At 40.1% G+C, this 15,730-nt stretch overlaps 1 protein-coding gene across 1 annotated transcript in view; it reads right to left on the bottom strand.

Annotated features, from left to right (window-relative positions):
* ppil2 (peptidylprolyl isomerase (cyclophilin)-like 2) overlaps positions 1 to 12,900 on the bottom strand; it is a 34,072-nt gene extending 21,172 nt beyond the window's left edge. Inside the window, exons 1-12 of the mRNA XM_083783606.1 lie at positions 12,750 to 12,900; positions 9,602 to 9,651; positions 9,441 to 9,486; positions 9,226 to 9,288; positions 8,719 to 8,770; positions 8,106 to 8,157; positions 7,467 to 7,558; positions 7,253 to 7,342; positions 7,046 to 7,121; positions 4,192 to 4,352; positions 1,372 to 1,447; positions 1,123 to 1,229 (exon numbers count right to left, since the gene is read on the bottom strand). Of these exons, the coding sequence (XP_083639732.1) occupies positions 1,123 to 1,229; positions 1,372 to 1,447; positions 4,192 to 4,352; positions 7,046 to 7,121; positions 7,253 to 7,342; positions 7,467 to 7,558; positions 8,106 to 8,157; positions 8,719 to 8,770; positions 9,226 to 9,288; positions 9,441 to 9,486; positions 9,602 to 9,651; positions 12,750 to 12,781 (897 nt within the window). The 5' untranslated portion in view covers positions 12,782 to 12,900. The remainder of the gene's footprint in view (positions 1 to 1,122; positions 1,230 to 1,371; positions 1,448 to 4,191; positions 4,353 to 7,045; positions 7,122 to 7,252; positions 7,343 to 7,466; positions 7,559 to 8,105; positions 8,158 to 8,718; positions 8,771 to 9,225; positions 9,289 to 9,440; positions 9,487 to 9,601; positions 9,652 to 12,749) is intronic.
* Positions 12,901 to 15,730: the final 2,830 nt, after the last annotated feature.

The following is a 15,730-nucleotide window of genomic DNA, read 5'->3' on the forward strand; positions in this document are numbered from 1 at the left end:
GGACCCAGGATGTGTGTGACAGAGAGTGTATGTGACAGCGAAATAACACTCATTAATTCATAAACAGCAGGCCACAAATAGAGCTACGTGTCTTGAGTGGAGCCACTGGGGAGGATGTGGGGAGGAGACACTGGGTCATCTAATCACTGTAACTTTTCTGCATTATCCTGATTCGACAGCTGGGAAGCCAATGAAAAGACAGCACAAGTAGCATCCAGTTACCAGGGCAAAGATACCCTGCCCAGAACACATGCCGTGTCTGGGTTCAACAGCCTTGATTACTCCCTGAGACACCACATGCTTTTTGGCTAGGGGTGTCAAACAAAAACAGAAATTCTGAAATGTTCCTCTTTCGCTTCTTCACTTAAGACTAAATATTTACTAACTATTGTTTTGGAGAAAAGAATGAGAGAGAGTGAGAGAGAGAGAGAGAGAGAGAGTGAGAGAGAGCATAAAAAAACACAACAAGCTCTATTTAATCTGTATAAAGGTTACTTCTTGCATCTTCTTATTTGAAGAAAGAACTGATGCATGATCCATCCATAGTTAGCTAAATCTAAAGGTTATACAGTATATACTATATATACATATATTCAATATTTTCTATAAATTCTGATTTCTGTGCTTTTAGTGCAGCAGCCCTTTAACAATCAGTTGATCTTGGTTCAAGAACTTGGAAAGAGCAGAAACCCTGGCAGAGGCCTTTTGTGGTGATATGGAGTCTGGCCTGGGCAGAGGGCTGTTGTGGCGGTTCTGGACAACCGTGGGCTATCCAGAACCGCCTCTCAACATATGGACTTAACTGCACTCGATCCTGTAGGTTCACACTCTAACATACAACGAATTAGACCGTTCCTCACCCAGGAATCAGCCCAGCTCCTAATCCAGACAACAGTCTTGTCAAAACTTGACTATTGTAACTCCCTCCTTACTGGCCTACCGGCATGTGCACTTAAGCTTCTCCAACTGATCCAAAATGCTGCAGCTCGCTTGGTCTGGGGGGCTTGCCTGGGGTGACCAACCGACCCACTACACACACTGACTGGAAATGCTAGATTCCATAGTTAACTGCGACCTGCAGTTGCAATAAAATTAAATGTGGTGGAAACGTCATTTTGTTACCTTATCACAATGTAACTCAAGATTGACGTCTCCTTTGTTTGTGTGCAGGCGGACATAACCCTTCTTCTTCACGTACTGGTAGCGAACAGTGTCATCCGCGATGGCATCTGTAAAGATCAACCAAGTCTCATCAGAGGCCCCTTGACAGACGGTCCTTAAATACCAAAGAGTGTGTACCAAGTGAAACGGACAGTAATTATGTCATCTACTCCGGCCATTCCGGGCAGGTGTATGTTTCATTTAACCTACCTGCTACATGTGTGGTGGCAGGAGACATCGCTGTGGACGTGAAAGAGGCTGAAACTCTGCCTGTGGAGTAGTGAGCCTGTGAGGAAGTAAAACTAATAATAAATACACATTACAAATCACACAAAAACACAAGTTAAACGATTCATGCTAGCCCACTAAGGGTCCAGCACTCCTTGCCAACAGGTGCCGCCCCAGGCCCAGCTCGTAGGACTATGTGCAGTGACAAATATCACCCTCGTCGCCCAGCTTCGCTAGACAGTAGACACCGAGGACGCACCGCGGTGGATTCAAACCTCTCTAGACACTGCGGCGGTGGGCAGGTACTTTACTACTGTGTCACTCGAGCGCCAGGCTAAAATATGTCTGATGCAGACTTTTAAAAAGTCTTATCTCATTTAGGCCATTCCTACTGATGCTCATTCGATTCAAACCTTTAGCGTGTGCCAATCATTTGAGCGTGGCTTATACTGTATGTTCCACGGTTCCAATCTAGCAAAGATCTAATATACAGTGGTAGTGGTGTCCTGTCAACAGATGACGCCAGGATCAAAATTGGCATCAGTAATCGAAAAGTACAGACAGTGCCAGAGTCAAGCATGAGTCAGCAATGATGAGCCATCCAAAAGAACAGATGTCAAAGTCAAAACAGGACTAACAGACAAATGTACATTCGAACAATGTAAATGCTGTATTTCTGTTGACACCTTTGAAAGCCACTCATTGAATCTGCATCCTTCATAATCACAAAAGGCTTTTTCAGATTTTCAAATAAATATTATAATAAAAGGTATTGGATAAAACCAACATACTATATTTATTCTGATATTGGTTCGATACAGAACTGCATTATTAACCCATTTTGGGCGGGAACCCCTTTTGGTGTTAGAATTATGTTAAAAAATAGCAGATCTACAAGCTCATAGCGCGCCACTGAGTGGTCTGCTATTTTTGAAAAATCGTGAAAATATTTATTTCAGAAAACTGGAGGAGTTAGAAGATTTATTTCTTTATTTTGAGGTCAGGCCTAAATGGGTTAAGGCAGATACCGATATGGCAGATTGATTGTGTTTGCTTGATGCTCTATGAAATTGGTCTCACCCCTTGTATGAAGTGGTTGCAGTAAGCACTGACCAGCTGAATAGTTAAGTGTGATTAGGAGCATGTGTGGTAATACATTACGTACGGCATACATTACTCATAATGCAGTCGGTCAAGTAAACAGAAAGAAATCTTGGCTAGATGCAAGAGGATGGGATAAATGACCTGGAAAAACCTTCAGCCTTCTCCACAGACATTCTTGAGTAGTAATGATGTATTTTTCTGCTCTACTTGTGGTGCTAAACTCTGAATGAAAAGTGCAGAATTCACCTTGTGTGCTCCGTCTGACCTATATTCCCTGTTCTCGCGAGCGCTACCTCAGCTGTGATGTCTGGGAGTCCCAAAAGGCAAAGAGCATTTAAGGAGAAGCATTACATGAAAAGAGACATTGGTACAACATCAAAGGAGAGCTAATAACCAGAGGAAAAGCAATGGAGTAATGAAAAACTAATTTGACCCCATCATCCAATAAGCGAAGTCAGCATCTAATATTGGTGCATATAATTTTTATATATATAGCCCGTTAGTAGGCCTGAATGTTCTAAAATGTACAACACAACACATGGATGTCAACAAACGGAACAAGCCGGTGAGGTAGCCAACTATGTACCTGGGATTGAACTGGACGCTGTCCGGAAGAACCCCTCCCATCCCCTCTACAATATGAGCTGGCGGGGACGAGGAGCGCAGTCAGCCACAGCCTCATTCCCCTCAGCACACAGGCTACACCACCAAGCTTGACCTCCATTAACACATGCACTGTCTGTCCTGTTCCATTAGGATTACCGACTGTCGTTTTGACAATCTGGCAGGGTCCGTTCTTGTGGATTGCTGACTCCTACTTTGACTCTGGCACTGTCTGTACCTTTGGATTACCGACTGCTGCTTTGACACTGGCATCATCTGTTCTTTTGGATTACTGACTCCTGTTTTTGAATCTGGCACTGTCTGCAGACACTTGCATTGACTCTGGCACCAGCTGTACTTTTGGATTACTGACTCCAGCTTTGACTCTGGTACCTGTGCACATACTATATGGATGTGTGTACTGTACAACACAGAATCCTGACAGATGGCTTAATAATATGTATTGTTGAGATGGCACTTTACATAATATATGCTTCCAGTTTAACACTGTTGAAGGCCTGTTGACAGACACTGGGGATTTTTCTTTTTCTGAACCATGTGCTAAATAACTCTAAATTGTGATAGCAATCATTGCTATTGCAATAATTGCTATTTCAATCATTGCTATTGCCAATTGCCATTTCACAAGAACATTTTAACAATATCAGTTTGGCTACCTTTAAACGTATAGACTACAGAATAAGCATAATGAAAACTGGAGTGCTTGCAGTAAAAGTTACATGAAACATGCATGTCTGTCCCCCAGTTGCACTCACAATGGGGATGGATAGGGGTTGTGTGAGTGAGGATGAATGTTTTAACCCAACCAGACTTCTTAAATAAATCAATATGTCCACCTGCCCTCGTATCCTAGTATATTTTTTACAGCACTTCACCGTGTCACTCACCGCCTCGCCAGGTACCTTTCCTAGTGAATTACTTCGACACCTGACAGAGGACCATGTTCATTTCACCTCATGAGGACACTTCTAGACTAGTGCCAGTGTACAGTCCCTCGTGTGCCTCCCTCGTGTGGACAGTTTAAGTATTGCACTCCCAGACCCTCAAATTATGTAAAATTGTAAATGGTCTTACAGCATTAAGCTTGTCGGTCTTTTTGGCCTCCGGTTCTTTCATGGTCGAGGCCAAGAGCTTGTCCCCCTTGTAGTCCTTGTATAGCTCGGCAAGCGTCTCCTTTGTCTCCAGATTGGTGGTCTTCAGGTGGTATTGTGGATCCAGCTTTGCTTTTTCCTCATCTGCACCATGCCAGGAGGAAAAGATGTAATAATAATAATAACTAGAACTGCACTCTGTCGAGTGCATACTTGCTTGTTGCACACTAGTAGGCCATAAATGGCCAACTAGTGCGCAAGCAGAGCGCGCATGTAATGTTTTCGCCCGCTGTAAACTGCCAAATCTCAGTATCTCTGTGAAGGAATGTTTGAAATGATTAATGTTTAGATGTAATTATTTGCTACCTACTATACATGTAAACATTTAGTATTAAGTATGATTCTAGTTTCTATCTATATAATAAATACTGTTTTATCGTTGTAGATATATTCTGGATCCCTTTTTATTTTTCAGAGAAAAATAAATCACTTATATGTGTTGAAAAAAAAAGGTATATAAACTGAATTAAAATATGTTATACAGTATACTTTTTCTGTAAACGGTGGAATCTCAATATCTCTGTGAAGGAACATTTGAAATGTGTAATTATTAGGTGTAACTATTTACTACTTATCTAATTTATGTATGTAAACGCCTATAAAAAAAAGTATATAAACTGAATTAAAAATGTAATTTTAATTTTAAATCTATTTCATGTTAGACTATAGTGATATTAATACTAAATCATGGTCAGAGTAATATGTGTCTCTAACTTCAATTTCTATAATAATACTTTCACATTTGTTAAAATATACATGATCTAAAATATTTCCGTAATCTGTAGTTGGATTTGTATTTAATTGTTTAAAGCCTAATTTTGACATGTAGGTCTTTATACTTCTTTCTATCTTAGTATTATGGTCTTCATTGAAATCTCCTATTATCAAAATTGCAGAAGTCGGAGATGATATATACTGTACCATGTATTCGAGAAATGTGTTTAATTTTGAAAGCTCTGTTTTAGGTGATCTGTACATAAGAATGATATATAGATTTTTATCTTTTACATGTATACATATATGTTCTACTTTCTCTAATATCCTGCTTTCAGTTGGAATTTCTTCAATGGAAATATCTTCTTTTATAGCAAACATAACTCCCCCACCTATATCTTTTTCTCTATATCTTTTCCTCATCCGCAGAAAAACATAAAATCTGTGCCCGTATTGCTGGATCAATGATGACGAAATGACCATATTTCTTACGTCATCATTTAGAGCTAGTCATACACGTATTTCTTACGTCATCATTTAGAGCTAGTCATACATCAAATCTGTACCCATATTGCTGGACCAATGATGACGAAATGACCATATTTCTTACATACACACCACGTACTCTAGTCCCAGCAGATCAGGCACAATTTGGTAAATTATTTTTTTATTGATTATGTATATAGTATACGTATGACTAGCTCTAAATGATGACGTAAGAAATATATATAGATATAGTATACTGTATAAAGTGTGTAGTTGTAAGTTGATTAGCGGTATTCTGTGGTCACTTTGGTCCAAAAACCGTGACAGCCGTTCCGCCATTTCAGGACCCCCCCAGAAAAACATCAAATCTGTGCCCGTATTGCTGGACCAATGATGACGAAATGACCATATTTCTTACGTCATCATTTAGAGCTAGTCATACACGTATTTCTTACGTCATCATTTAGAGCTAGTCATACACATACACACACATTTGAGGCTTACGCAGAAAAACATCAAATCTGTGTCCGTATTGCTGGATCAATGATGACGAAATGACCATATTTCTTACGTCATCATTTAGAGCTAGTCATACACGTATTTCTTACGTCATCATTTAGAGCTAGTCATACATCAAATCTGTGCCCGTATTGCTGGACCAATGATGACGAAATGACCATATTTCTTACATACACACCACGTACTCTGGTCCCAGCAGATCAGGCACAATTTGGTAAATTATTTTTTATTGATTATGTATATAGTATACGTATGACTAGCTCTAAATGATGACGTAAGAAATATATATAGTATATATATAGTATATAGGCATATACTATATATGTATACATATATACTCTATACTCTATACTGTATAAAGTGTGTAGTTGTAAGTTGATTAGCGGTATTCTGTGGTCACTTTGGTCCAAAAACCGTGACAGCCGTTCCGCCATTTCAGGACCCCCCCAGAAAACATCAAATCTGTGCCCGTATTGCTGGACCAATGATGACGAAATGACCATATTTCTTACGTCATCATTTAGAGCTAGTCATACACGTATTTCTGAAATACGTGTATGACTAGCTCTAAATGATGACGTAAGAAATATGGTCATTTCGTCATCATTGGTCCAGCAATACGGGCACAGATTTGATGTTTTTCTGGGGGGGTCCTGAAATGGCGGAACGGCTGTCACGACAAATGGACCAGGCCGATCACATTACTTGCGCGCTCTGCTTGCGCAAGTAATAATAGCAGTCTTTCAATTAAATTAAAGGCTATTGCTAGGCAGTGATGGAGACCACACAATACCCTTATAGTAGTTACTTACTTGGGCTAAAAACGGCCTTAGCCATCATCACAAATGTGATGAGGTCAGCCCAAGTGGCTATGGCCGAATTGAGGCCAAAGAGTATTTCTTGTGTAAAAATAATGCTTTTACCACAGGCATCTACCATTGAGAAAAGTTGGGCATGGACTAATCAACATTCTTAAAAAAGAAATTATCAAATTCACACTAGAATGATTACGGCCATGTACATGATATCCACCGGTATTGAGACAGGGGCATGCATACCTGGATCTAACACTTTGAGGTTGTTTAGCACATGAAAGAAGTTGGCGACATTGAACTTGTCCAGGTTTGTGGGATCCTGCAGAGAAGGCAAGAAAACAAACCCAAGTTATCCATCAGACTTTAAAGCATTTTCCAAATCAATTACTGTGATCATGCTTTCCACAGTAATACAGGTTCAAGTTGCAGACAAACAACACAAGAACCCACCTGTAGCACTATGAGGTCCTGTCTGGTGAATGGTTCGTCAGTCAGCAGGTCTTTGTAACTCTTGGTCTTAATATTGAGTTGCTCAACAGCCTGAGGACAAGCAGATGAACAGTAACCAAGGTTGTCTGTGTGTGCGTGAATATCAGAATTAAAACCTTGAACTGCATCTGTAATGTAAAAGGAGTGTGCAGATTTGTGCCATGAGTTCACCAACCTCGTTAGAAAACACATTGCCAGTGACCTTGTTACAAACAATATGGGAATTGTTTGTGAAGACAGTGTACAGAACTGGGCAATGATATTTGCCTAGAAAAAGTAAAACATCAAGTACGTAAGAAATGTAAGGGCACAAAATCCATATCTACAACATAACCAATATTTTCATGGTGTGGCACTGCAGGAGGCATAAATAAATGAGGCAATGCAAAGCAAGTATATCCAGTGTAATTACGCTACATTTTTATGTAATGTTCATTAATATAGGAAAAGCAGTGTCAGAATCTACCCATATAAGAAGAATTAAACTTTGGTGTGACCGTCCCCTAAATCAGTAGTTCTCAGTTCTCACACTCTCAAGATTTTTAAAAAATGTGCAAAAATGTACCTGGGAGGTGCACGCACATCCCAGGTAAATTCAACGGGTGCTTGAACAAAAAAGAACAGACTGAAAAAGGAAGAATAAGTCTGCACACCGTTTTGAAAGCGCCCCAAAATTGTTATTTACCAAGGCGGGGTAAAACAGGCCTTCGTCAGGTATATGATGATATAATGCTACAATCTAAAATGATGCAGATTCTTTAAAGGTTTTAAATGGTAAATGTAGTGAATTAAACACAAATGACCACTTACTTACCATCACTGTTCTTGGCGATGATGAGCTTAATTAGAGACTTAATTTCAAGCTTCTGTGGGAAATGAAAAATAGAAACATAGAAAAGGTGTTTTAAACAGCAACTGTTTTAAAAGGGGCACTTGGGAATATAAATATTAATTATTTTCCTTTCAGGGCATTACAAAAAAACAGTGCTGGAGTTTCAAGAGATTTATTTAATTCACATTCACCTGTTCACTGTTGATATTGTAGTCACTTGTTTTTCATTCAATTAACTGTTTAGCACCCACTTTTGTGCATTTCGCCTTTCTTTAACTGTCAAATAGAACTAATTCCTTTTGAGATCACAGAAGCATTTTAGCTTTTTTTTAGGGGCGCTGGCCAGCTTTGTGTGTCTGTGTGAACCCCATAGTGATGATTTGATTGGCTGAGCACGGAATTATTTATGTATGTATTTTACTTATGTGTTTTAGTGACAAATAGCAGAGACTAGTGACAAACTAGTGACAGAGAAAGAGATACATTTTGAAAGCCACACCTTTACCAAGACAGCCAATACAAAACCAAGAGAATTCAAGCCTGTATAAAATAAGTGGTCTATGTCAGGTTCTCTGGGATCTTGATGTTTCCATACCTCTCCAGAGATGGGATTGGTGCCATACCTCTTGATCCATGGAATAATGCTCCTGAAACAGAGGATACAAGATACAATGTATTTGCTGTAGACTGAAATGTCCCGCTAGTATCCACAATACATTGCTGTATGTTCTTCAATAAAGACATTTAAAAATACAAATACGAAATCAAATATTCAGAGTCAGTGTTCCACTGCTTGATACTTTTATCCTGTGGTTTTAGGTCCGTCCCCTTCGAATTACTTTGATCTAAGGGTTTGATCGTTGATTGATGAATCAACGATTAGCTTGGTCTAAGTGGACTTATCAGAAACGTGAACGTGAGTCATGACAAAAAGAATCGCAAACATATGCTGAATCAACATTTCTGATGCGGTTCCCTTGCTGGCACATGAAGTTGAGACAAGACAATTATTTTTGGATGCATCAGTTCAAACAAAGAAAAAGTGGAGATTTAAGACAATAGTCAGTGTTGTCAGTGAGCAACACATTACTCAGATACTCACAGCAGATCAAAGATGACTCCCTCATCAGTACACATAGGATACTCAAATGGCTGCAGCGACAAGCTGAAATATGTAAGGGCAGACTTTAACTCACCAAAGAATATTCTATCAACAGCATTCTTGCAAAATGCATGATGGTAGCAATGTATTACTGTAACCCTGGCCTGCAGATAGCGTTCCACTGTGATGGCAATCACTTAACATCACGCCTTTACCTGCAGTGGTCAAATGGAAGCCGTCTGAAATCTGACTTTGGGATGTCTGAAATAGTGAAAGACAATAGGGATAAATGTCTGGCACATGTGCATAAACATCGTCTTATTAGAGAAAGTAGTGTAAGTGATTGAGTGAATGTTTTGGTTGAAACAAAATATACCTGCGCTTTTCCCTCCATAGAAATGAGTGTACTCCGCGCAGGTGATGTACCTGTGAAGAGATGACATCCACCAGTACACAGTAAGGCTCACAGCTGTACCCTCTCAAGGTTACACATCCAATAAGGGACCAAACAGGCTACTTAATTAGTTTAATCTTCCAACGCTATAGACCAGAGCTACACTCAGGCCATTTTTCCACCGGGGTTGAACACGGTTCAGTTCTTTCTTCCCGCCAAATAAATATTGAACCAGTTCAGAGTGTTTCCACTGAAAATGAGTTGGTTCCGAACCATAAACGTTTGTTCCCAATGTGAACCACAAAACGGTGGTTCAGCTTTGTAATTGCACGCAGCGCTTTGTGAACCGAGACGATAAGTGGGTGTGTCAGTAGGTTGGAACTTGTCAGTGGGTTGGAACTTGGGAGGACGCAGACACACGCAACATAACATAACATAACAGATAAACGATGCCGCAATTTTTTCAGATTTTTATCTTCAAAGAATGTGCAATGGTCTGATGAAGAAACGGAGTGTTTGTTGTCCGTATGGGCATCTCCTGACTGTTTCAGGAGAAGTTGGAGAGTACCCAGAGAAAGGCCAAATTATATTCAGCATTGGTAGAAGAGTTGGGGAAAGCTGGGTTCACTCGAACGGCAGAGCAAATAATCAATAAACGAAAGAAACTAAAATCGGATTACCCGCGATGCCAAAAAGGAGTTGAAGTGTCATTGGTATAAAGTAAGTTATTGCCCAAAAGTGGAGCAGGGTATGATCATAGAGCTATAAAAGGCTGATGCCTTTCGCTATGACATCATCGACGGGGCATTGGGACATAGACCTGAAAACCAGCTGTTGATCCATACACGTTTTTTGGATAAAAATAAATGCATTAACAGCACGAACGCTCGCAGATATTCTATGCGATCAACCATCTTGAAAGCATGCTGGGAACAAAAATAAGTTTACATTAATTGCCAACGCAAACATGAAACGATCCAAACGTACGGATGCATCGCGAATCGCGATCCAGAATCCAGCTGAGGCTTGCGGGGCGTATCTGACAGTTGCCCTACTGTAACATCACAACCTCGTGGATACTGTTTACATCGGCTTGTGTTGTGCAATGCCCTCGGGTGTCTGCGTGTATGACGGATCCTCCTCCTTTTCAACATTCTGTGTTTAGGTAGAATAGCGCCACCAAATGAACCAGGGTTCAATCTGGTGGAAATGCAGCCGGTTCGCGACCGGTTCGCAAAAAGCACCAAGGTTCGGTACCGCACTGGTTCTGAACGGACGTTTTTTTGGTGGAAAGAGGGTCTCTGGGTAGCTACGCTACTGAGAACCCATCGTCAAAAAATAAAGGAAAAACAGCGCCCTATTTTCCTTTGGCGGCGTCAACACTCAACAGTCTGTCTCGAGAGACTACACTCAGGGTAACACTCTGGATTTTAGGAGGAAAACTGTAAAGATGTGATTTTAAAACAGTAAAGCTAGCCTTGAATTAGCCTAAGATTTAGACTCTCGTAGATGTATTTTATCGATTCTGAGATTGAAAATGTCAGAATCGATTGATTGATTGATTTATTAACAATTTGCAGAATGAGTCAATTTTATTTCACATGAAAGCGCAACTCAATACAAATTTTTCGCTATTTTGTGCTCAGACAGACCCAGCCAGGGACCCAGGAAGGGACAAACATAGCTGTCTATAGGAGTGGTTGCACCACTCAAAAAACAGGAAATCATGTAAGGAGGTAAAAAGGGAAAAGAAACATATACAGTGAGGGGGGTATCCATATTTTACCAGGGCCAGTTTCGAATTGCAGCCGTAGGTGCAGTCCGTAGGTGCCCTTTGAGGGTGGTTTTGAAGGAGTCAAGGGATTTGCATGTCTTAATGGCTGTTGGTAGGGCGTTCCACATTTTGGTGGCATAGGAGCGAAATAAAATGTGTCCCTTGTTTGTGCCGAATCTGGGTTGCACATGGAGAGGGAGTTCAACACTCCCTCTCGAGTTGTGGGTGTGAACTTTGTTGAAATTAAGTATTTAGACAGGTACATGGGTATCTTGGTGGTGTAGCAAATCTTGTGTTCCAGACCCATTGCAATTTCATCTTTGTGAGCCAGGTGCAGCCAAGTTCAGAGCTGAGGGCCTTTTCAACCTGCAGTTTGTTCCTGTCCAAGACCAGCAGAGCTGAGTCATCGAACATAAACAAGTTGCAGACACAGGCTGATGTCATATCGTTTACATATAGTATGCTTCCTTGTGGAACACCACAGCTCACTGGGAGGGGAGACAGTGTTCTCACAGACAGTGTTCTCCCTTCCAGGTAGGATTGCATCCAGCTCACTGATGTGCTATCAAAACCAATTGCTTTTAGCTTGTCCAGTTGAGTATGGAGTGGGTCACTGGGTCACGGTGTCAAAAACCTTGTGGAGGTCCAGCTTGACCATGCCGCAGTATTTGCCAGCATCCACCTCATGTTTGATGTGGTCGCTCAAATAGAGGAGGCATGTGTCAGTGGAGTAGGATGTTCTGAAGCCATGAATTCTGGAATTCGTACATTGATTTTTTTTGTGGCAAGATACTTTTCAACCTGTTCATAGAATATTTTTTCCATCACTTTCGAGATGGAGCCAAGAATAGAAATAGGGCGTAGTTGCCAGGGTCTAAATTGCTCCCTTTCTTGTGCAGGGGGGTTACTTTGGCAAGTTTGAAATCTTGAGGGACCTGTCCCTGTTTGATGGAGAGGTTTATTATGTCTCTGAGAAATTTGGAGGGAATATTGTCATGGCCAGTGGCCGATCAAATACATCTAGATGGCTATCATCTATTTTTAGAGTTTGATATTTGCATAGATACGAAAGTATCTATGCTGACAGACTCGATAAAAAAATACATCTATGATGATAGTCTAGAATACAAGGCTTAGGCTACTATGTAAATCAGATGTACTTTGTTTTAGCTTGTTCTAACTGAAAATACAACAGCAAATAAAGGTCGATAAGACATAAATGGTATCAAATTAATTGAGAGTGAGGGGTAAAACAAACGATGGCGTAAAAATACATTTACCCGGTAAAGTTATTAACGTCGGAAGGATTTAACGTGAACATGTTCTTTGGAATTGTCAAGGCGAACTTTTACTTACATTTTATCTTTCTGGTGTTGACGCTTCCCCATTGTTGCGGTTGTTTAATGTTTCTAAATAGAACAAATAATGTTTTTTCTGTACCTAAATAGCAAAACAATAATGCTAGAAAGCTCTGCGTTAGTGCGTTTGTTTTCAGGGAGCTTCTTCCGGTAACATCTCTACTCTTCTTCTTCCACCTCTTTAGCTCCAGACAGTACCCTAGAAATCCGTAATGCTGCCCTCTACAGGATATAAAACAATCTCTATGATGCTGACGGTCAGCCATGGACAGCCAGAGGTCTGAGGTCCGAACATTAATGATTTCAGCTAATTATTAAAATGTTTGTCTTTTTATGTCCAATGTGTATTTGTATTTACCGGTAGTTCATAAAGTTAATATAACTATAACTAAATGCATTTGAAATTAAATAAAACAATTCAGGATTCCAATTCAAAAATAGCAAAAGAACTTGAATGTAATCCAACTTTATCTGCTAAAACCGATTATTATTATTATTTTGGTATTACATTTTAAGGCCAACGTCGTCCTTTACCGATATGACTTAATGAATTGCCCATAGGAGGAATTAATTGGAATAAATAATAGACTACATTCTGGAGAAAAGGGAGGTAAAAAAGTATTGGCTACACTAAATTTAAAAATAAAAATAATATAGAGCTATTTAACACTTCATTAAAAAATACATCGCATGGATGCACCTGGGACGTATCCTCAGTGATGTATCACAAGGTCATCAGGTTTTCGGGTCTTCCAACATCATACCCCTCACTCAGGTGACCCAGCCGGCTTGGTCACCCCGGGGTGATCAAGTCCCGATTTACGACCCAGTAGCTAGCTACCCTCGAATGGGTCTCCATTAGGGAAAAACCAGGGCCACACAATCTACTACTACTCTGCCGGGTCTGGGTATGCGGGAGGATCGCATCAATCTGGCACATGGAAGGACTAGGCTCTGTGGGTTGACTCCTGTCCGGGCCCCTCCTATGTCTCACCAGGTTCACTCCTGCTCTCACCAGGTCCAGCACCTGTGCGTTGCACCCATAGAGTGGGGGTTGCACCACTCTTCTTCATTCAGGAGTGGTGGATTCTCGAGCCGCAGGTCGCAATAACTTTGCCATGTTGTACAGTGATTAAAGGACTCATCTGTTTAGCCACTCTATTTTTCCCTTCATACTGTAACAGACACACACACTCACACACAAACTAAGACAATAAGTTCATTATTTTGACGGGGCATTTAGAGATTCAAAGATTATCATATAAGTATGTCTAGTTTAATTATTCTAATGCGAGTGTGGCAGAAACAAAGCTGGTTAAGCTTGAATGATGGTCAGCTGGTGAGTATTGTACAGTACATTCGGAAGCATGAATACGTCACACGTCTGAGCTGTTTCATTAACAATATCCCCTCAAAACAAAGAAAATCAGGTGGAAATATGGTGGTAAGCAGAAATAATTTTAACTGCATCACTCTATGATGTATTTTGTATACAAAATTAGAGAACACTGCAGAAACACTGCTACAATACCTGAGTTACAATTGATTTTATTTTCTCTTAGCTGACAGAGAAACAGACCAGTTCAGATAAGACATACACCAAAAGCCTGTATTCTAATGAGTGTTTCTGATTAGTGGTCTTTGTAAGCGAATGTCATCATTTATATAACTAAACCATGTTTACATGTATGGAGCACAGATTCATAATTACAGTATACAATACATAACAAATATTCATACAGACGTAGCAAAAGGCATGGCATGCAGTATTCGAAGAGGAATAACCTTTTGAGGTTCTCACAGCGATGTGATAGTTTGTTTCTTGTTCATGGCCAGGTAGTGGGCAAAGTGGACTGGACAAAGTGGACAATATGGTCAGACTGTCAAAACACCTTCTCAGTGACAAGACAATTTGCATGCTTCCTTTCACTCGTTGGAACATTGTTACAGCAATTTACTTCCATTCAGCCACAAGGTCATTAACCCTGCAGGGCCCTGCGATGCTTTTGGGCAACATTTATATTTTTTTATCAAAAACAGAGTTCAAAGATTTTATTTTTTAAATTTAATTTATTATCAATTTCATCATTGGGTCCCATTGTTTTACAATGGGTCTTACATTTGTCAGTTCATGATATTTGCATATAGATACCCCCCACAGAGGCAGAAATTCACACAACTTGAAAATCTCTGGACTCATTAACAATATTGAAGATATTCCTCAAAGAAAAGTAAGTAAAATGCCTGAAATATTTTGTGATGTTGGACGATTAGGCCAGGCTCACAATTGGTGTTCCAATTCATTCCAAAGTTTTAGAGTTGAGGTCAGGGCGCTGCAGTCAAATTCTTCCTCACTCATCTCAACAAACATTTCAATTATGGAGGGGCATCTGGGGCATGGAGGGTTTGTCATTCTTAAACACAAAACAGCCTTCTGCAAGGTATTGCTATGAAATTGGAAGGAGACAATTGTCTAGAATGTTATTGTAGCTGTAGAATTAAGGATTCCATTCACTGGAGAAAAAAAGGCACTAATCAGAAACACATATTAGTTGGTTCCGTGTGAATTCTGTGAAAATATATCGTAATATTTAATGATATGATATACTACATTTAATAAATACCCTTAGTTTAGCAGATTCTGGATGGCTTGCTTAAAATAAATAAATAGATATTTTTGTAAATCTCAATGGGAAAACATGAATGGACAATTTTTCAGTGGAACCAGAAAACCACGCACAATGCTATGCACTATAGACCGATTCCTTAGCGGGTCTCATGGTCGCAGCCTACGTATTTCCTGTAGGTGGACTCGACATAGCTGCGGGAGTAAAACCCTCACCAGGCGCACCTCTTCCACTACAGTGAACGGCAGAGTGACTGATGTTAGTTTGCCTCAAACTTTACTCCTTTACCTACTTTTTTACTAACACTAACATTACAAAGATGCCCAGAACATCGAGATGAACCTGTGTAGTT

This window comes from Protomyctophum parallelum (genome assembly GCF_964188405.1).
Source record: "Protomyctophum parallelum genome assembly, chromosome: 15".
NCBI lineage: Eukaryota > Metazoa > Chordata > Actinopteri > Myctophiformes > Myctophidae > Protomyctophum > Protomyctophum parallelum.